General features: G+C 36.1%; 1 protein-coding gene across 2 annotated transcripts in view; it reads right to left on the bottom strand.

Moving 5' to 3' along the window:
* Window positions 1-23348, bottom strand: part of LOC149544556 (transmembrane protein-like protein) — a 293089-nt gene that overhangs the window by 151350 nt on the left and 118391 nt on the right. For both annotated transcript variants that reach the window (XR_016355061.1, XM_089795187.1), the window contains exon 5: window positions 16547-16615. Coding sequence is in view for 1 of the 2 variants with exons in the window: in XM_089795187.1 (XP_089651313.1) it covers window positions 16547-16615 (69 nt within the window). In the remaining variant the exon portion in view is untranslated. The remainder of the gene's footprint in view (window positions 1-16546; window positions 16616-23348) is intronic.

Raw genomic sequence — 23348 nt, 5'->3', positions numbered from 1 at the left:
GCAAATTCATATATCAAATTATTCATTAAACAAAGTATTTAGATGTATATTAGTTCACCATATAAATAACACTTGGTGAAGGTTTTGAAAATGGGGTAGCAAGTAGAGTGGGTTTTATCATGGAGGAAACTCCATAGTTAAGCGCACTCAAATTGGAGTAGTACTGGGATGGGTGACCTCCCGAGAAGTCTCGTTGCATTACCTCTGTGAGCATCACCTAGATCCAATGATTGCTAAGTGTTTCATGTATTCTCATTACAGATGGATTCATGTGAATCACTACTCGTGAAATATGAGTCGATGAGTTTGACTCAAAAACTACACAGTTAAGTCCTGATAGGAATAACACAATTTGACTTGTGGAAAATATCTACTACTTATCAATTGATGAGCTTAAGGGGCTTTCTAATGAATGGTTCATAAGGCACAACATTTGGTGAAGGTTTTGCAAATGGGGTAGCAAGTAGAATGGGTTTAATCATGGAGAAAACTCCATAGTTAAGCGCGCTCAAGCTGAGTAGTACTAAGATGGGTGACCTCCCTGGGAAGTCCCAATGCTTCATCTCTGTGAGCATCACCTAGATCCAATGATTGCAAAGTGTTTCATTTATTCTCGTGAGAGATGAACTCATGTGAATCACTACTCATGAAACATGAGTCAATAAGTTTGACTCAAAAACTATACGGTTAAATCCTGATAGCAATATTACAATTTGACTTGCTATGGAAAATATCTCCTACTTATCAATCGATGAGCTTGAGGGATTTTCTAATGAATGGTTCATAAAGCACAACACTTGGTGAAGGTTTTGAAAATGGAGAAGCAAGTAGAGTGGGTTTAATCATGGACGTGTAATGGGCACCCTAAAATTACAAAAAACTAACCAACTGCTGATAGAAATTTTGTCAAACAATTTGCATCCAACTCATTATTCCTCTGTTAACTAATTTAACTCCTTATGACTTCGGAAATGGGACATTTATATTGTTTGCTTGCATGGAATTGAAAATCATTCAACATGAACAAAAAGAGAGTACAATGATATGCAGATTGGAAATTGTATTATTGTTGATAAGATGTTATTTCCAAAATTTAATAAAATCAAATACATAGCAGATTATCAACTCATTGATTGCTCCAACATTATTAACATAATGCTACAAAAAATGTTATTTAAACCAGCCGCTATAGTGACATGAATAGTGTTGCATGAATAGTGCCACATGAATAGTAACCACATGAATAGTGTTGCATGAATAGTGCCACATGAACAGTACCTGCGTAAACAATGCTGATACAGTATTTTGTCTTCAAATAGTCCAATATCTTCATAAAATCATTCCCTCAAAGTAGCCTAAGCATTGGATGAGTAATGAAGAAGATATGAGCAAAACATCAAATCTACCTGTAGCTAGAAACGCACCCAATCTATTTGATAATGAAGCTGATAAGAATGGATTCCAAAGGCCAAACCCCAAGGGAATGATGGCTAGAATATCGCAAGAGAGGATAGATGTCCTCTAATGCCAAGAACAGATCTACAACTCCCACATCAATTTTCTTCTCATATTCAACCTGCTAAACAATGGCCACCAGCAGGTTGACCCACTTTTCACGAGCAATGTGCGATAAAGTATTTTAAAATAAAATAATATAAAATAACATCTTATGTCTCCCTTGAGTATCCCCTCTCAAACACACAACCCAACATATATAATATTAAAGTAACGATTTATCATTTTAACATTTAATTCAAATGCTACTTTAATAAACTTCAGGCATTAAAATAATATATCAATCGAACTCGAAATGAAGCAAGTGATAGCTTTTCAGAAAGCTCTCGACATGAAGCTTCAAGTCCAATTGTTAGAAATATGCCAACTCTGATGCCTGGTCATCTTACTATAAATAGTAATTCCATCCAAAGACCCTACAAACAAACTCCAATTGGCCTCAAACTAGGAATGACTAGGCCAAATCACTCCAAGATCCCTCTGAACTCCTCACTAGCCCTCGAGACCATGCAAATCTCGGCTAGAAACAACGTAGATGACAACTGCTAAAGAGGGTACATTACAGTCCGCCCCCCTTGAAATTGCTTGTCCTCAAGCAATCTCAGTCCCGTTTACTATAACACTTGCTCACCTTCCCATGTAGCATCCTCATCTGGCAGGTCTTTCGATTTTACCAAGTATTCCTTACCTACCCTGTTTCTAAGAGTCCTCTACCTTGTATCCAAAATAGCTTCAGATGTTAATTTATAGGATCTCTGATAGAAAGAATATCAGATTATATCAGACTTTAACTTCTAATTGTTTGAATGCAGCAAGTGTGTAACTTCAGATGGTCTTCAATGCTCCAATGTTCTTTGTCTAGAATGCTGATTGCTGATGAGAATGTATTTTATCAATTTGCAATATTACTCTGTCGATACTGGGACTGCAAGTATGTTGTGTATTGACATTTCTTTGTCCACCGATAAGAGTTAATACTTATACAAAGCGAAGGGTCATGTCCCCGTAGGGATGACTCCACGTGGTCATACCCATTAGTTATTATAATCAGCCAGCGATCCAAATTAATCATGCCCAATAAAACATGTTCGATATTAACTTGAACATCACTTAATACATATCGATGGCAATGCAGTTTGAAGCCCGAACACTGATCGGAGATCACAAATGATATAATATCATGGAAGTAACCCGATATGAATTGGCAACAACAGTAAGATAAGCCCAATTTGAATTATGACTGTGTAACTTGTATACATACATATCTATACATATATACGTATGCATATGATCATGTGTATGTATATATATATAGATATATATATATATACACCAAAGCATAATAGATTTGGATTCTCAATATTATTTTGACTGATGCTAAACTTCAACACTCCTTTAGCAAGGGAGAAGTCATAGAGAATCCAGATATTAAAATATCTAAACATAATACATTATTTGACACTACCACTCTAAGAAATAGAGACTCGTCAAATAATATAAATCACCATGCTATCAACACTATCATAACATAGATTATGATCTCTAATTGTCCGAAACAATATCTAAAGTAATCATAATGCATTTGTTATTCATGACTTACGGAATGACCAGACTAATAGTCATAATAATAGGCCTATCATTTGTAAGATCGTCACCTTACAAAGATTACCTTCTGAATATATATGTCCATGAAAGATCGTCACCTTTCATTTAATATCTGAAGCAACAATTATAGAAGCATAAACACATATGAATTGAAATTAAATTAAATGTTCAAAATTACAATTTAATCATACCAAGCTTTTCTCTGAAGTATACTTACTTCACTTTAGCAAGAGGCTTAGTAAAAATATCGGTTGTCTGTTCATTAGTACTAATGTACTCTAGTTTGATAATATCTAGATCTACTATATCTCTGATGTAGTGATAGGGAATTTCAATATGCTTGTACCGATTGTGAAAAATTGGATTAGCTGAAAATTTGGTACAACTCTAACTATCACAATGAATGATAGTAGGCTTCAAAAGTTTCTTAAACAGATCAAATAAAAGATTTCGTAGCCATATAGCTTTTCGAGCTCCTAAGGAAGAGGCTATGTATTCTGCTTCAATAGAGCTCAATGCAACTGAGCACTATTTCTTGCTGAACTAGGAAATCATCCCATATCCAAGATTGAAGCAACATCTTGAAGTACTCTTACGCCTAGTAGAACTGCCTACCGAATCTGAATCTGAAAAACCATGAAGATTTATCTCAACTTGATCATATTTGATTCCCATGCCAATAGTTTCTCTTAGATATCTTAGGATATGTTTAGCTGCCACAAGGTGGATCGTCTTTGGAGTAATCATAAATTGACTCAAGGTGTTAGTAGCATAACATATGTCAAGACAAGTATTTACTAAAAAGTCAACAAACCAATGATCTATCTGTAGAGAGTAGGATCAACAGGTTCAGATATAGCCATGTCATCCTTCAGTTTATGCAGATTAAGTTTCATAGGAATAGAAGTTGGTCTGCAGTCCATCATTCCAAACTTTGTTAGTGTAAGAATTTGCCTAAGGGCAAAATTCACCCAAGAACTAAAAACTCAAACACAAGCACAACTGTAGACCAAAAATGGAGAGAGTATGATCAGAATAACAATGTATTCAATAACTTGATACTCATAAGAGTACACTAGGAGTGTCTGAATATAAAGGCCTCAGGAGAGCTTCTAGAATGCATAGAAGTTAGCATCATAATGTGTCATACAACCAAGCACATGTCCACCAAATATGGATTATCCTCCATTAAGCACGGAAGTAAGTGCGGTGATGAGAGGATAAGCCTACAAGGGTGGGACACGCAAAACAGTGTTGTAGACACCGTGTGCTCAAATAGAGTTGAGTACTCCTGTGTTGTCAACATGACAACTCAAGGTGTGCAAACTCCTAAGTGTCTCACAAATGAAAATAATAAAATAATGCAAAATAATTAAATAATGCATTAACCTAAGTAAACTTAAGTGTAAATAGTAAAGTACGTATTTACACCAACACCCCCCCTTAAGTGCAAGTTAGGGGAATGCGCTTAAGCTTACGAGCTAGGATGAAGATGCATAATGGGTCCCGGCTACTAGGCCATGTTAGGTACCCAAGTACATAATGAAATGCAATCTCCCATAAAGCGGGGAAAGAGGGAAAACCTCATGGGAGAAACCCTCCCTCAAAAAGACAGATAAAGCAAGGATGCATCGATGGATGGAGTAATCAAGACCCCCCCATTACGACATACATCCAGTATATACAAAAGAGAATAAGAGAAGGAAGAGAGACAGAATAGGCTACCCCCCCAAAAGAAGAATTCCAACAAGTGAAAGCTACTCCGAGGAAGAAGCTGGTCCAAGAATGCAGAATGGTGTTCCTCCCCTTAGGAAGAAACAATGCCCAAGGTACAGTCTTGAAGATGTGTGGTGGCCCTGAAACCTGCTCAAGTATCCCTGTACTTATGCTGAAGTTCACCCCTTCCAACTGTGCTGAAAAGAATGAATGCAGATCTGTCAAAGATGTCTGTTGAACCTATTCTACTGAACCATCTATCTCCTCTACTGACAAAGAGACCTCCACTAATTGTTGTTCATAAGGATCCACAATCACGCCAACCTGTGAAGATTGATCATGTAGAGAATGGACATGAGGGTCAAAGTGAGCCCTCGCAACAACTGTAGAAGAATCATCATCAATGAGAAGATGTAAGTCCTCAAGTCTATCTCCCAAGTCAACTGAAGTTGGAGCTGGAAGACGAGATGTACCATGCTGTGTTGGACCTTCCACTGTGGCAATGTAAGCACGTGGACTGGATTGATGTGACCTCTCAGTACAACTGTTGATAGAACCCCACGTGTCTAAACCTGTTGAAGCACTATCGCTGGTGTCACTATCAGTTTCCACTGTGTATGATGTGCGGAGAGGAGTAGAGGACAAGCTGGGAGAACTTTCCTCAAAGTGAACATCCTTCTCCACAAAAATCTCATGAGTCTCTGGATCTAGAAGTCTATATGCCTTCACACCGTCTTCATAACCAATGAAAGTACAAGGCCGAGATGTTTGTGCCTTGCGACCCCTAGAAGATCTGTTTGCCCATGCAGGAAAACCGAAGACTCTGAAGTGTGTCACAATAGGTTTTTTGCCGCACCATGCCTCAAAACGAGTTTTGCCATCTAAGGCTGGATGAGGAGAACGATTAAGAATGTGAGTGGCACTGGAGATTGCTTCGACTTCTAATGATGGATTGAGAGACTTGGCATGAATCATGCAACTTGCCATGGTTTTGAGAGTCCTAATCCTCATACCTGCAACATCTGTCTTGTGCGGACTGAATGCTGGTGAGTTCTGAACATCAATCCCCTCAATTCTGCAAAAGTTCTGAAGTCTTCTATCAACATATCTGTTCTCATTGTCCACCCTTAATACTTTGATGGCTTTCCTTGACTTGTGTTCAACATGAGTCTTGAAGGCTTGAAGCTTGTGAACTACTTCATTCTTGTGATGAAGGAAGAAGATCCAAGTGAATCTGGAAAAGTCATCAACAAATGTGAGTATGTAGTGGCCTTGGCTGACTGAAGTCACTGCAAACGGTCCTGCTAATACCATGTGAACTAGCTAAAGAACAACTGGAGCTCGAGAAGACTTCCCTTTATCATACTTCTCCTTGAGATGCATATCCACTAAACAAGATGAACACTCCCCCTTAGAAAAGTTGATATTGGGTAGACCTTTAACCATGTGTTTTGAGCAAAGTTGTTGAAGAGAGCGGAAGTCAAGGTGACCAAACCGCTCATGCCATAAGTTGTTGTTTGAATTAGAGTGAGTTAACAAGGCTTGAGAAGGACTCTTAGGTACAAAGTGGGAGAAGGAATAAAGCCTCTTGCCATCATTGACTTTCCCCACTGCTACCAATGAATCATCTTTGAGACTTCGCACCATCACTGAATCGGGAAGGAACTCAACTTTATGACCATCTCCAAGGTGAGTGATTTGGTAAACCGATAGGAGATTGGAGCTTAGATTTGGAACGTAGAGAACATCTTTGAATTCCCCATCTTCCATTTCGACATGTCCTTTCCCTTCAACTTCCATCTTAGCATCATCTCCCACGAAGATGTGTGGCACCTTTAAATGCTTCAATGAAAAAAAGTCTTGCTTTGAAGAACCCATGTGGTAAGAGGCACCTGAGTCAAGTATCCATTCCGAAGAAGAATTTGTGTTTGCCATAAGTGCTTGACCTTTACCCTTTGAAGAGGTTGGAGTAGAATCCTTGGAAGTACCTGGCACTTGAATCTTATTCTTCTTGAGTAGATTTTCTAACTCATCGATTCTTTTTGTCTTGCAATGATGCTCGTCATGATTTGGCTTTTTGCAATATGCACAAAAGAGTTTGTCCTTTTCATTACTTCCCTTCTTGTTTGAAGAAGAACCGCCTTGTTGAGAGGAGTCATGTTGTGTCTCAGATTGTGTTTTATGCTTCCACTGCTTCTTGTTGTTGCTTTTTACCCCTTGACTAGATTTCTGAGCATCACTAGCCACCAAGGCTTTGGTCTTAGATAACTTGAGAAGTCCAAAATCCACCAAGTGAGATTGTTCAACAATCAACATGTCTACAAATCCATCAAAGGAAGGCTTCTGGTAAGCAAATCCCATGGTTAACCTATGAGTATTGAAACTAGAAACAAAGTTGGCGTACTCAGAAGGTAGCTTCTTTAGGATGTGATGAATCAACCTATCATCCTTCATGGGATTTCCACAATCTTTTAGAAGTGCCTTATACTCATTGACTTTGATGATGTAATCCTGAATTGTGTCATAATTCTTAGGATCCAAGAGAAGTAGATCATCCTCAATCTGAAATCCCTTTTCTTCATCCACTTTACCATACAACTGTTCAAGTTTATCCCAAGCTTCCTTAGATTCTGAACAATTTTTAATGTGAAAGAGAAGATCCCCATGTACACAACTCCTGATAACACCTAAAGCCTGTCGGTCTAGATTTGTCCAATCAATGAGTTCTTTAGCATCAGTAGGTTTGGTAATTGTACCATCAACATATAAACTATATCCTTTTTCCATTAATCTGCTCCATGCAATATCTTTCCATGTAGAATAGTTGTGTGAAGTTAGAGGACATTTAAAACCCATGATGCAGAAATGAAAGAGCACAAAATAGAGACACAAGAACACAATGCACACCCCCCCTTTTCACTCAATCAAAAGACCCCCCCAAAAAAGATGCTTTGGCACTTTATAAGTAGTGCATTTAAAATGGGCCACTTGTCAAAATGAACAAAGTGGACTTTCTGATTTGCCTTTTACAACTGCCTTATAAGGCTGAAATCTGTCACTTAAGCACTGTAGCTTAGTTTTACAACAATTCTGAAAAAAATCAAAGCTTTACAATGCCAAAGAAGGCCTAGTACTAAAAGTAAGAAATTGGTCCACACAACCCTAGAATGACTTCAAATCTAGAAAGTAGACAAAAAAACACGCACTTTCAAAAATAATAGAACCTGAAAAAGAGACCAGATGTGCCGGTACGAAGCTTCGGAAGTTGCAAAATGCAGGATTATGCAAGTACAGTCGCCAAAAAACGCAATTTCTGCAAAATCTGTGCACCAAAACCAGAAAAGAACACCACCACTAAAAAATTCAGGAAATTTTACCTGATTTCAAATAAAATTGCACCTGAATCGGAGTCCGGATGTCCAAGTTACGAGCTTGCAAAGTCAGGCTGCCAAACTGAAAAGCAATCTTGAGAGGGGTCTGGAGGAGAAACTGCGAGTTTAAATTTGATGGTCACACGGCCGTCAACACAATTCTAAAACGCTTGGCTATGACGTTCAGACGGGCATCAAATTTAACACAGTAAAATGATGACGCCTGCAAAAAATGGACGCCTTGGGCTGATGTGGCAGGTGAGTCACCGTCCGTACTGTACGGACAGATGACGTGGCAAACAAAGTGTACTAGCCTTCCACGGGATTACGTGGCAATGCCGTGTTGGCTACATACTGTCCACATGGCGCTGCGTGGCGAGCTACAAGCTGGGTTGTTTGCTGTCGAGGTAGTGAGTTGTCTCTTGCGTGGCAAGGGGGCACGCGTGGCGGGGTGTGCGGAGGCCACGTGTCTAGGCGCTATAGATTGCTTGGGTAGGAAAACCTGTTGGAAAACGTTTAAACCTACCAGAAATGATGTGGATTCCCGGAAAAACATAGCAGTGGCTTCAATGCCGCCGACACCGAAAAGAAGACTGCAGCGGGCGATGCTGATAAAATGACTGCGCAGGTCTTGCCGGAAGTTTATAAACCTTGCCGGAGTATTCACAGCTAGAAAACAGGCTACGGGTGGCTGAATCGGAGATGCCGCGGGCCAGGGTTGAAGCTGCCGGAGTGGGATTTAATAATCCCACATCGCTGCGTTGAATGGTGCACAGGCCATTTAAAATGAAACTACCGTAAACTTCAAATGAAAACAGCTCGGTGGAAGTGGATGAGATTTGGCCGCCGGTCGGGTGTAAGGGGGTCTGCCGAGCCTGTAAGGCACGGCTCGCCAAATTTGGTGGAAAGTTGGTGAAACTTGGTAGGATTTTCTGAGGATGCCCGCAGTATAAAATATATACCCTGCGAAACAATAAAATATTCCGCCCAAATATATAGTCGAACTGGGGTGTCACTACCCAGTTCAACGAAAAAAATTTCTCTGCCTAAGACCAAAAAAGTTTCTACGAAATTGATGGAAAAAACAGAGAAATAATAACAGATCCGAAAATAAATTAAATCATAGATCTGAAAAAGACCATACGCAAATCGGGGTTTTCGGGTTTCGATTTGTAAAAAAATTTGCCTCACGGTCGACTATGGGCCAAGGTAGGCGTGCTTATAGTTGATTCTCATAGGTTTAACGTTCCGGACGCAATGGAGAGGTCAGATTTGATGCTGGACACTCACAATTTTCGTAGCACTCCGGATTCAGGCTGAGGTGATGAAGCAAGCAAGAGGTCTCGAATGGCTTGTGATGAGAAAGTCTCCAAGTTGCTCTGATACCATGTAAGAATTTGCCTAAGGGAAAAGTTCACCCAAGAACTAAGAACTCAAACACAAGCACAATTGTAGACCAAAAATGGAGAGAGTATGATCAGAATAACAATGTATTCAATAACTTGATACTCATAAGAGTACACTAGGAGTGCCTGAATATAAAGGCCTCAAGAGAGCTTCTAGAATGCATAGAAGTTAGCATCATGATGTCTCATACAACCAAGCACATGTCCACCAAATATGGATTATCCTCCATTAAGCACGGAAGTAAGTGCAGTGATGTGAGGATAAGCCTACAAGGGTGGGACACGCAAAACAGTGTTGTAGGCACCATGTGCTCAAATAGAGTTGCGTACTCTTGTGTTGTCAACATGACAACTCAAAAGGTGTGCAAACTCCTAAGTGTCTCACAAATGAAAATAATAAAATAATGCAAAATAATTAAATAATGCATTAACCTAAGTAAACTTAAGTAAGTGTAAATAGTGAAGTACGTATTTACACCAACAGTTAGAATATCAATAATATATTTTCTTTGGTTTAGAAAGATGTAGTTTCTCAATTTGCCAAACTTACAGTCCTAGAAAGTAGTGGAGAAAACATAAGTCTTTCATGTCAAATTCAGCTGTCAATTCTTGTTTGCATTTGCTTATCAAATGTTCTTCCCATGAGTATTCTTGTTCTGAGTAATAAACCCTTCTAGCTATTCAATGTACACTTCTTCAATTTCACCATTTAGAAAAGTTGTCTTAACATCCATTTGATGGAATTTCCATCCTTTAGATGCTGCAATGACCAAGATGGTTCTAATTGATGTATACCTAGCAATCAGAGCAAAGGTTTTCTCATAATCGATACCTTCCTTCTGTGAAAAACCTCGTGCTACGAATCTTGCCTTGTATTTCTCAATGTTGTTATCAAGTGCATGCTTGATTTTGTACAGCCATTTGGAAGAAACTATTGATTTGTTTTTAGGTCTAGGTACAACATCCCATACATCATTTTTTCATATTGAATTGTATTCTTTTATCTCCATGACTTTTTCAATTATTATGATCAGAGATGTCTTGCACTTTATCATCGTAAGGCCACCATACTCCATGATAGCACAATCTTGATGTTGCTTCCCCACCAACACTCAGCTTATTACTACCTTTTTTACACCACTATCCCCTTCGCATGGTATGGAAAAGCCTTCCAGCTCTATTCGGTCTAACGGGCTTTCCAGATGTGTCAGATCCCATTCTGACTATTTGCACCAATGACACTCCTCTGTGAGAGGCCAGAGACAGTGCAGGGCCTCTACACTTCGACATATGTATCATTCAGTGACAGATTTCTTCTCGCCCAAGAAAGACTCCTAGCACTTTCCCTGTCTATGTTCTTTGTTGCTATTTCTTTAGTTGTATTCATTTTTGTTCTGACACTTTTGTGTGTTCTTGCTGGTGTTAACCTCACTATTGTAATCCTTTTAGTCCCACAGACCTCTTTTTGGTCTTTTGTTGGACATTAATATCATTATCTTATCTTATCTTCAATTATAGCTTCTTCCTAAGGTTGACTTGATAAGGCTTCTTTAATGTTAGAAGGTTCTGATTTCATAAGTTTTGTTACTAATGCACTTCTTTTAATACTTCATCAAGTTCAACATGATTTTCTATTATGAATTTTCTGGTCCAAAGTGGTCTCTTTTTATTGTTGTTATTTTCAACATCATCAAAATTAGGTACAAGAGATGAAGTATCATTCTCCCTCTCATTCACTACTGGGTGATCTTCATTTGTTTCGGTGGTATGTTTTGTGAATGACTCATCATTATCTTTAGAAAGGTTGAAGGCAATGTCTTCTTCAAATTTAACATCTTTGCTGATTTCAATTGTTCTCTAACCTGGAATATCCTGTAACCTTTAGAATTTTCACTGTACCCGATGAGAATTCCTTTCTTCCCAGATGGTTCTAGTTTTGTTCTATATTCTTTAGGAATGTGAACATAGACTGGACACCCAAATATCCTTAGGTGACTTAGATCTGATTCGATGCCTGTAAATACTTCTTCTGGAGTGGTATTTTCCAAGACTGAGTGTGGACATCAATTTTGAATGTAAACTGCAATGTTGATGCTTCGGCCCAAAACGAAGTATGAAGATTTTGATCATGTATCATAGCTTTGGCTGATTCGACAATTGATCTATTCTTATGTTCTACAACTCCATTCAGTTGAGGATTATAAGGTACAGAAAACTCCCTCTTAATCCCAACAGTAATGCAAATATCTGAAGAAATTTCAGAGATGTGCTCGCCTCCATTATTTGATCTTAAAATTTTAATTTTATTTCTTGACTGATTTTCTACTATGATGCAAAAGCATCTTGGGTTGCCTTGTAATCCTACACTTTTGTTCATTATACCAGTTGTTGTCGAGTTCTTAAATACTGCCGAGTGATTCCGCTGGTTGCCGAGTGATCCTTTGGTTGCCGAGTCCTCCATGGTTTCCGAGCGTTGGAGGATGTCGAGTTCATAATTGCTAACTAGTGATTCTTTGGATGCCGAGATTGTGTGGTTACGGAGTGTCAATATTTCGTAGAGCCTTCGTTTGCCGAGTTGTCTGTGTTTGGTTCTAGTTTGGGCCGACCTTGCTTGTATTTAATTTCATTATAGGTAGTTAATATCTGATGTGAGCCGACTTGTGGCTACACATGCATTTAATGTAAGATTTAATTTTGTGATGGGTTGACCTGCGCTCAAGTATTAAAGGTCTATGATTGAGTTTTAGGTAGATTGGGAGAATTGAGAAGATCAGAATCGCATGCTCAAACATAAATGCTTTGATTTTAGTGTTTTGACATTTCGTCAAACACTTTCCCCTCTATCTGGCTGTTCCAATTTCCCTATAAGACCCTCACAGGATGGCAGGACTTATAGCTCTGATACCACTGTAATATCCTCCCCTATTTTTTCCCAAATAAAGAAACTTGCAAGCTACTTTATGATATCAATTGATTTGCTTAATAACTCAACATAGCATTTTTGTCAAACACTTGGCACACATACTACAATATATAGGAAAATCTGAAACTTCTTACTTGCTAATTAAATATTAATTTTTTGCCATGTAAATGTGCTCATAAAATTGTTTAGCATGTTGCAACAAATATCAGTCTTGTATTCAACAACTACAATGTAAAAGTATACAAATTTGATAGAAGAAACCTAGAATTAGTTGCTGTAGTATTTTGCAGATGTAGTTGGCAGCCTTCCAAACCCTCAAATCAGCAAGAAATAAAATAAACTTGTTGCAAATACTGTTCACGCACTGTAGCAAATTCACTATTCATCCGCACTGTAGAAAAACACTATTCACGTGCACTGTAACAAAACACTATTCATCTGTACTGTAGCAAAAACACTATTCACGCGCACTGTAGCAAAACACTATTCATCCGCACTGTAGCAAAAACACTATTCACGTGCACTGTAGAAAAACACTATTCATGCGCACTGTAGCAAAACACTATTCATCGGTATTGTAGCAAACACTAAATGAGACCCAGTGTGTTTGGAAACATTGTTAATCCTCCTGACTGTGTCTTTCAACAGCAAAGAGAATGCTAGCAAAGAGGGATTCCGTCCTCCAAGTCCGATAATCAGATATCCAGCAACATAACATTAATCTTCGTACAAGCATGCTTAAAAGAAGCTCTTCCATTTCTTTTATAGTGTTCTCACAAGAGCTCCATCCTTCGTTTTCTCAATGTGGGATAAAACATAACTCCTTTTATGTAACTTATGTCTCCTATGTGTTATGAAATAAAGGGGACTCTTTTAATTTAAATATTTCCCACAAACTATAGTCTATGCATTAATAAAGTTAAATATTTAAATTTAACTTTATAAAATAGTTTTATCAACGCATAACAAATCTTATCAATGATAAACAAGTCTTCTTGTCGATTTTAAACAATTACCATCGACATACCGTTGCCACTGGATGTCCGCCCATGTCCAAGATGACTTACTATAAATAGTAAGTATGTCCAAAGTTGCCTCAAAACCTCTCAGAAAGACCTACAACTGAAACTATCTAGGCCAAATGGCCTCTAAGCCCCTTTAATGTCCTGGTTAGCCTACGGGACCGTGGGGAAATAGGCTAACGACAACATCATGCTATGAATGCTAAAAAGGGGGCATTACATATCCACTGCATTTGGCATTTAAGAGAGCTTCATTCTAGAGTTCTATTTGTGCTTAAAATTAAGAAATAACCGAAGGGTTTGAAGAATATTGAAGGACTATCGAGTGCAAACCTGAAGATTCATCTTTGGCAGCCATTAGTAATCATTTTTCCCCTTACTACCACAGTACACGTGAACAGTGCCACACTATAGTACCTGCATACAAAATTTATGCTTGATTCCAATTGCTACATTCATCTCCATTTATTACGCATCACTATTATCAAATTACTCTTGCACCTATTAGTAGTTAGCATTGTAATTTTAGGCATATAATTTTGCTATTGTAAGTCATAACTCAAAATTAGATTTGGCGTTGTTGCCATTATTGTAAGCCCATTTGTCTTGGCAAATTCATAGCAACATTGTACATGGGAATGAATTCAATAAAGGATATGTATCTTGCATACCATTTGTTTGACGAAATGTCCATCTAATAGCATATATGATCAGTATAATGTTTGTATGCCAATTGTTTATCAAAATGTTGGTTGGCTGTAGTTATGCATTCCATATCTAGTTTCAATGTATATGCATTGAAAATATCAAAAAGAACTACACTTGCATAGTAGTTCATTGTAAGAGGTATTGTAATATCATTTGCGAACATTCTAAATTTCTTAGCATCATTCAAACTATATCAAACAATATGAAACACAAAAAAATCAAAAAAGAGAAAGGCAATATACAAGTGTTTGATAATATTCCTTGAGCTAAAATTAGTCAGTTTGGGCAAGGGATATTACAGTTGTATCAGAGCTTGCATGCAAAGCGTTTGACGAAATGTCAAACAACTAAATTAGAAAAGAATTTGGTGTTTCACGAAGTTATAACCAGTTGGAGTTATTACATTAGTATCAGAGCTTGCTTGCAAAGTGTTTGACAATATGTCAAACAATTGAATTTGAGAAGGATTTGGTATTTCACGAAGTTATAACTAGTTGGGGTTATTACACCTTGTTCTTTTCACTTGTATTCATGTTTTGATATTCAAGTTATGATTTTCCTCTTTAGCTAGTTTCACAACTTGAGTTGAAACATTTGAACATTTTGATCAATAAAGGAATCATAAAAAACTTGTAAGAATCGGTTTTATGTGATGCTCTTCCTCTTTTAAATGCAATGTTTGAGCTCTCTGGTTTATATGTTATCAAAACTCTTGTATTTGGCAAAAAAATACACAAAAAATGCACCTTTGATTGACATAGCTATGGCTCTACCTAAAATTTTAACCAAAAGTGAAAATTTAGGTAACAATAACATTAACAGTTAGTGGCCAAACGACGTGAACTGATTGTTGCAGCTATGGAACCATCAGAATCAAGTGGGTACACAAGCAATTTGATTAAGGCCATTAATAAACAATGTGATGTGGCTTGATTTGGTAACTCAAAATGTTCAACTAGGACAGCCAATGCAGTGAGAATTACTACTGAACACATCACTTATCCAGATAAGTTAGGGAAATCCTTCTCAATTTTTTGTATGATGACCAATTAATTGAATTACATAAGTATTCCATCAAGTTGCAAGAAAAGTCAATGCAACTAACAGGATAATCTTTATGATATTGCACACGGAAGCAGTGAACAAGGTCATTGAAAACAGAAAATAGGATGTAATATCACCTTGTATGGGATCGCTACATAAAGTTTAAAAGTAGAGTGTTGATATAATCACAAGAAAAGCAATAGGATGAGACTTCAGAAAATCACAAAAAGAAAAGATAGCAAGTCTACAGAAAAGTAACAGAAGAGAATGAGTGGCAAGACCATAGGTAATGTCATTGTGGGCCATTCACTTTTTTAGTGTTTCATGTCTTGTAACAAGTGGAAACTTCCAAAAGCATCCTAGCAATGGCACAAGCTAATCCCAAACCCAAAGAAAAATATACAAAGAAATACCAATCAATGAGAAGGAAAGTCAATCGGAGTTGAAGCTCACAAGTGTATCAATTTATAACTTCTATAGGAATTGACAAACTCGTTATTGATTCAAAAACTTCCCATGGAAAAAGATGAACATGAGCAGCTTTGGATTTATTTCCTGGCACACAAGTTACTAAGTTTGAGTATTGAGATTGGATTTCAGACTCATTCACTGGATCTTAATAACAACTCTATGAATTGCATCATATATGCTAAGAACAACTTCATGAATTGCATGAGAAACTCAAATCCACTGCAATTCAAGCAAATTTTGTTCCATGTTTTTATGAGTGACCTACAAATCGCAATAATGCAGAACTAGACTATAGCCATTTTTCAAGATGAAACTATAATGGAATTGCAGGATATGGATCACCAACTGAAGTTGTTGAAACGATATGCTCATCTCCGGTTTAAGATGGTTAATGGCAATATACAGTCCTACTATTCCTTCTCATTATGAATTAGTGTTTCTTCTTTGCATTGGAATTTTATTATAGACTTTTTGCAAGTTTAGGATGCCTTTCAAGTTATATTTTCAAATAGTCTGCAATGTAAAACAAAAGTTTTGACATCTCAACATTGCAGTAGTCTCTGGTCACATTTAAATTTACAAATGCAACAAGACATATTTCAGTTCTAAGTTTGGAATAAATAATCTTATGAATGTACTAGAAAAGGTTAGCTTTATATATTACAAGTAACAAACATAGGACTTTGCCATGCATTAATGCAATATTTTTTCACATCGAAAAATGAAAAGAAAACAAGCCATTTACAGCAATTATTTGTTACATACCATTTTTGATTGAGTGCGTATGGGACCAACACCATTGAAGAATCCGAAGTAAAGAATCCTTGAAGAGGCCTGCATGTACAAAAACTTTCCTTGACAATCAGTAACATAGTAACAATCTATAAACCGCTTCCACAAGTAAAATACGGCTGTGTTCAACATTATAAACCTGACCTAAACTAATAAAACTAAGAAACCAATTAGTTTCCTTCAAGTATAGCTCAATTAACAAGTGCATTTATTCCCTAAGACAAATCTTATCACAAATATGTGAAATAAGGAGACGTTAACACAAAGTATAAGACAACAAAGAGATCAAATCTTAATGCCTTAGGACAAACACATTGTCCATAGATGTATGCAGTCCTACTCATTACGTGAAGGGAAGGTAAGAGCTAAGATCCTTCTCAAATTGGTCATCTTGCACACCACTAAAGACAATTTTATAGGTGTCATTTTTGTAATTATCCCCATCACAAGCATGGACAATTGTCAAAGACCCTTAGCCTATTTTAAGTCTCCTGGGCTAATTGGGATGTGGAAAGTGAATAATTAAGTAATTTAATTAATTTGTCTAAGAATTAATTTTGTAAGCAACTGATAATTAATTATTTATTCATTTGTGCTAAGTGAAAGGATCTTTGCAAATGTACTAAGCACTATTGTTTATTTCTGTGTGTGTTCTGCTGTCCTACATTTTGTCCCCACAAAATGCAGGTAACAGTGTGAAACTTTTTCAAACTAGTTTTGCATTTCTCTATGTTGAATTTGTTATTTGATTGCTTAACGTTGATCAATCAATCAACTCCAATTCACGTAGCAAATTCTTTTAAGGAAGGCTTTCGTCATGTCTTTTTCTTTTTTTCTATTTGTCGACCCTATGGTTGATTTTTGAGGCCTTCATCATTATTTTTTTTGTTTTTTAGAGTGCTTCTTGGTTTTAGTCTTTTGGTTTTGCTCAAATCATTGCTTTCAATTTTCCCTTCGATTTTATCTTACTTAGGGCTTAATCGAAGTTGTCACTTAAAAGATATGACCAATTTAGTGCCCAAAACATGGACTTTTTTTATGCAACTGCACCAATTAAATATATCATGTTATATTTTTAATTTGATATTCACTTTTTGAAAAATATAACTTAAATTCACTTTGTTATGTTTTTAAGTTACTTTATCATTTAAATTTTCACTTAAAGTAACTATAGTGCACTTTATGTTATATTTTTAAGTTTATTTTTTGATTTTTCACTTAAGTGACTATATTAACTATATAGTTCAATTTAATTTTTAATATTCAAATCAAATGCTATAGTAAATATTACTTATTAAATAATATTTACACATTATATTGTTAATATGATAATGTAAATATAATTTGTCCCACTTAAGTAATATTTTATCAAAATTAAATTTACATGTTCTTAAATGAATAACTTAAATGTGTAATTACCTCTTAAAGTGGAATTTTTTAATGCAATTGCATGTAAATTCAACTTAAAGTACAATTACCTCATAAAGTGGACCTTTTTTATGCAATTGCATATAAACTCACTTAAAACGTGCAATGACATCAAAAAGTTGAGCTACATGTGTTATATGCATATACATAAAAACAAGGTTAGTTTTTGCCTTGAGTTGCATGTGCAAATAACTTAAACATGTCTTTACACCAAAAAGGTGTGTTTTTGCCTTGGGAGAGTCCGTTACATGTTTCTAAAACATGTTATGGCCTCTAAAAGGTGCATTTTTCTCTATGTTGCATTTTTTAAACATGCAAACGCCTCTAAAATGTGCTTTTTTCTCTATGTTGCATTTTTAAAACATGCAAACACCTCCAAAAGGTGTATTTTGCTCTCAAACACATGCATTTGATCTTCATGAACCCATTTTTGAAAAAACTCCATGCGTCCCCTCAAAGAACCCATTTTTGCTTGGAATTTTCAAATTTTTGCATTCCATGGTATGAAATTCGTTTTGTAAGGGGCATTTTGCTTTTTCTAAATGTTTCCAAGCATTAAACATTGAGATCTCATGCATAAAACATCATTTTTTTGACTCCATTCAAGGGCACGTTTTGGCAAAAAACACCTAAAATTTGTCATTTTAGCTCACGTTTTTGCTTGGAGAAGAGGCGTTTTGGCATATTCATCCATTTTCAATATACCAAGGGTCACATTTTTGTATTTGAAAGTGAAAAACATTACATGTAATGCACTTGGAAATCTACGTTTTTTCCCAAAAACGTCCCAAGAGCTTGCATTTGTTAAAAACGTTGAAGTTGGAGCATTCTACGGGCACCTTTTTTGCATTGTGCATCAAAACGCCTCATTTGTTGCCCATTACGAATTCCTCTTGCAAAGTTTGAAAAGCATCCAAGTTTGTTGGAGAATTTTTCAACATTCAAGCTTCTTCCTCCTTCATTTTTGACATACAATCATCATGTAAGTGGACATTTTCCCTCTTCCTAATTATTTGTGCTTATCATGCTGATTTTATGCATATTTTAGCTTGATAATTACACTTGTGTATTTTTCCTTTAAAAATGCTGAAATGGTTCATTTTCATGTTTATGGCTTTTTCCCAATCTCCAAATTCGAAATTGCACATTGAATTGGTTTGCTTGTTGACATGTTTGAGTCTTTTGCCAAAGGTACATTTTTCTTTTGAAGTTTGTTTTTGAGTTTTGTGTGCTTGCTTTTCAGTTTTTCTTCATTTTGGAGAAGTTGCAAGTTCTTTCCCAAGAACTTGGTCATGTTTCATATAATGTCCCCTCTTCCAAAGTGTAATGTAATGATAATAAGAAAGAAACAATAAATAATCAGAAACCATAATTAAATTATATTAATTTATTAATTAAATAATAAAACATTATAATATATAAATTATCTAAATTATAATTATATTAAAGATTACATTAAAAAGGTGGCATATAATAGTATAAATAAATAAATTATAATAGGAATCTAATGAATTCAATAATAAGATATTAGTAGTAACCAATTATCAAATGACTAAATCATTGATAATATATATTACTATAATACAAAGACCTCACTAAAGTGGTATACCTCACACGACACTTGAGAGATCAATAACAAATTCAGTTCACATATGAATAATGATCATGAAAGCAATCAAGATAATGATTCAGATGTATGTTATGTGGAAAGATAAAAGGAGGGACTTTCATAGGGTCACACCACTTCAAATAATGCATGTGGAAGGCAACGTATATATCACACCAATAGCGAGTAGAGACAGGGGCAGCGACTGGTCTATTTATCAGTCCGGGGACGGAAAGAAAGGAATGGTAGTTTTCAGTGATAAGGAAATATGTGGCATCACATTCCATGCAGGAAATAGTCATGAACAAACAAGGGGGGATAAAAGATGGCAGATGGAAGAAGATAGAAAATCATGAAGAACACAGAGCACATACCAACGGAGGCATTCCAGATCTCTTTTACAAATCCATTGTGGTCTACGGGATGGAGAGTCAATCAAGAACAAAGGGACGGAGAATTGAAAAGAGAGGACAGAGGTAAAATGGAGTTAGAGATATCAATACAAGGAATAATATTTGAAATAAAAAATCAGAGAAAGAGATTGATGAGGAGTACAGTGAACAGATCAGAACCTGACATATTTAGGAGAGATTTTAGTAGGTATCAAAATGATGTTTTGAGCATACAAGAAACATGGTTTTTTTTTATCTGGGCAGTCTGAAGTAAATTCAATCAGCAGAATTGTTGAAGGAGGAACGAACCAAAAGTAGGAATCCAAAGAAAAACACAATCAGCAAACCAATATACAGGAAGGGAGTGAACCAATCGAGAGTTTGATACAAACATTCAGCAAACAATATTGTACAAGATGGATCAACACTAATAAGGAAGGCACTAGAATTTATACAAGATATATTGTTGAGGCAAGAAAATTAGAAAACATGATGGCATAAACATATTTACTACAAATTATATGATAGGGGATTATTATTATTTATAATTGGGTTCCCATCCGAGAAGCACCTCAACCACTGATGCTAATTATTGTTGTGGGCTACAGAAGAGTAAGGATTACTGATAAACTCATTATAATATCAAACCAGATTTCCCTATATTGAGAATGAGAAACAATTGATGGGAAAACCGGAGTCTATTTTCACATTTTTCAATGTTGGAACACTAAAACTCTTTAATTAAGTCAGTAATTAATTTGAGGGAGTGATTCGGGGTGGATTGAAAATATTGAGGTTGTTAATCCAGCTCCTATAAAAGATTGAAAATCTTATATAAAGTGGAATTTTATGATCCATACCTCCAAATATGGATACTTTATCTACTCAATAACTATATAGAAAGCTTGGAGAACGGAGCAATGAATGAAAATAACTGATCCCTTGAAGGAAGTTAAAAATAAAGTATGCACCAGAATAGATGAAATGAATTGTAGGAATTGAGGGTGGAAGAAGAATAAAAGATATAAAATATCTATATGAGCACCGTTTAAATGGACATGCACCAAACTAAGAGGAAGAGTAAAGATTATGAATGTTATTCAAACTCTTTAAAAAAGATAGGTGAAAGACACTTTTATATGTAAATATCTTTTGATGAAATCAAAACAGACAAACAATTCTTTTTGGCAGAAGAGTTATATAAGTAATTTCATAAAGGAGATTATCAATCAAACTTCAAATTGGAAATATTATGGTAATTAATGTAATGTCCATGAGGGAATTTTCCAAATACCACAAGAATGGACAAGGGGACATTATATTTCACTTTACTCCATCTTTCATTTCATGCAAGAGCATCATCACATTACATTTTCATCTTTCCATACCGCAAAACTTCACATCTCATTCGTCAAATGCGATTACATGTATTTCATCTCATTCATCATCTGCACGTACATGTAATCTCATTTTTCATTTCCATTTCCACTCATCTCACTTTCCACATCCAATTGCACAACATGATTACATGGAAAGTCTAACATGTAATTACATCTTTAAAACCCATTTTTTACTTAAAGACACTTTTTGAAAAGGTCAAAAATGTCATGTGCATGTTTTCCCATGTACTTTGACTTCACTTTTCCACAAAGATAACAATAAAGTTCACTTCGCCTCAAGTTGCATTGCATTTCCATCTTTCCATATGCACTTACACCTCTATGAGAAAATACATGTTATTCCACTTCTCATGTCATTACACATTTCATCTCATCCATCATCTGTACTTACATGTAAGCTCACCCTTCATCTGCATTCGCATCTCATCTCATTTTCCATTCCTCATTACATCTTGCATATACATGTAGTTCATTTTCCGTGCAATAACGTCCTGTATCTCTAAGTCACTTTTTGAAAATCAGCAATCTTCATTCGCACGCATTCCCATGCATTTCACCTTCATGTTTTAAAACATATCCATCTCCTTCCATTTCCACCTTCATAATTTTTCACTCCACCTTCCATTTTCATCCACTGCATATGTATGGTGTCTCGTTTTGAGATTATCTCATCAGATCTACAAAGTATAAAATCCATACTCGAACCTTTGTTGTTGGTCAAGAATCAACCTTTTTATGGTAATTTCCTCTGATGATGTGTTTATGTTTTGGGATTTTTGTGTTGCAGCACAACTGCAAGAGATGCCCTCACCATCTAAATCTAAGGGAAAAATGAAATATTAGTTTGATAAAGAGTTGGCTCATGCAACTCCATCTCATTTTACATCTATTCTTGACAATGTGTTGGACACACAAATCAGTCATGTAGATACGACTAATTTTCTATGGAGAATAGAAACCCCTGTTGGTCATGAAATGAAACATGTCAAGAGAAGTCATATTCACTTGGTATCTATGTTTGCCATGGCTGCCATGAAACTTGAGTTTGTTCTTGGATGCGCAAAATGCTTCAGCCCAAAGTCAAAGACAATCAAAGATGCTGATGACAATGTTATTATGTAATTTCTCCATTTTTGCCAACACTGGAGTTTCGGGGATTAGCCTATTATCGTGACCCTTGTAGGTTAATTATTGTAGATAGAGGGTCTTCTGAAGCAGTGGCTTGGCTTGAGAGGGTCTTGTCTTCTCCACAATTTAGTAAACTACAGATTGGTCTTCGTTTGGCCCAAATTGGACTTCGTTTTGGCTTAGTTGTGGGTACTTACTATTTGTGGTAAGTTGGGTGTTGATTGAGATGGACCCTTTCAATTTTTGGAAAGTGGATTTGGTCACATGAAGAAATAATAGATATGACTCCTATTTCAAATGGCATAATTAAATGATGAGTGTTTTGGGAGTTATTATATTTTTAGTGGCCAAATTATTATTCATTTATTAAATGGCTTATTATAAAGTTATAATTTAACTTTATAATTTCACTTAAGTTGAGAGTTGAGTTATCATTGGAAAGAGCCATTTATTAATTAGTTAAGCTAAGTCAAATGAAAGAATCTAATGAAAGCTTCTAATTAATGTTGTGTGGTGAAGCTTCTTGAGTGAAGTTACATTTTGGCAACAAAAAGGGCATTAAGAGGTTATATATACAAGCCCATTTGTTGAGAAAAGCATGCTTGGATATTTTATTTGCTTTTGATGCCTTTGTGGCTTTTTCTGAGTTCTAATTTTTGTGCCCTTGCCGAAGTATAAGGGTCTGAATTATGAGTTGTTCCATTGGATCTACAGCTGAAGTATTGTAGATTCGAATCTGAGAATTAGTTGAAAGTTGGCTTGCAATTTGCTGCTATTGTATAGCATTTTGTTTCTCTCCTACTATTTTCCACTGTGTCTAA

Source organism: Cupressus sempervirens, chromosome 8 (assembly GCF_028749045.1).
Source record: "Cupressus sempervirens isolate cs-2001-9-10 chromosome 8, ASM2874904v1, whole genome shotgun sequence".
Taxonomy (NCBI): Eukaryota; Viridiplantae; Streptophyta; class Pinopsida; order Cupressales; family Cupressaceae; genus Cupressus; species Cupressus sempervirens.
Note: the sequence above shows the minus strand (reverse complement) of the source record. Positions and strands in the feature narration are given on the sequence as shown.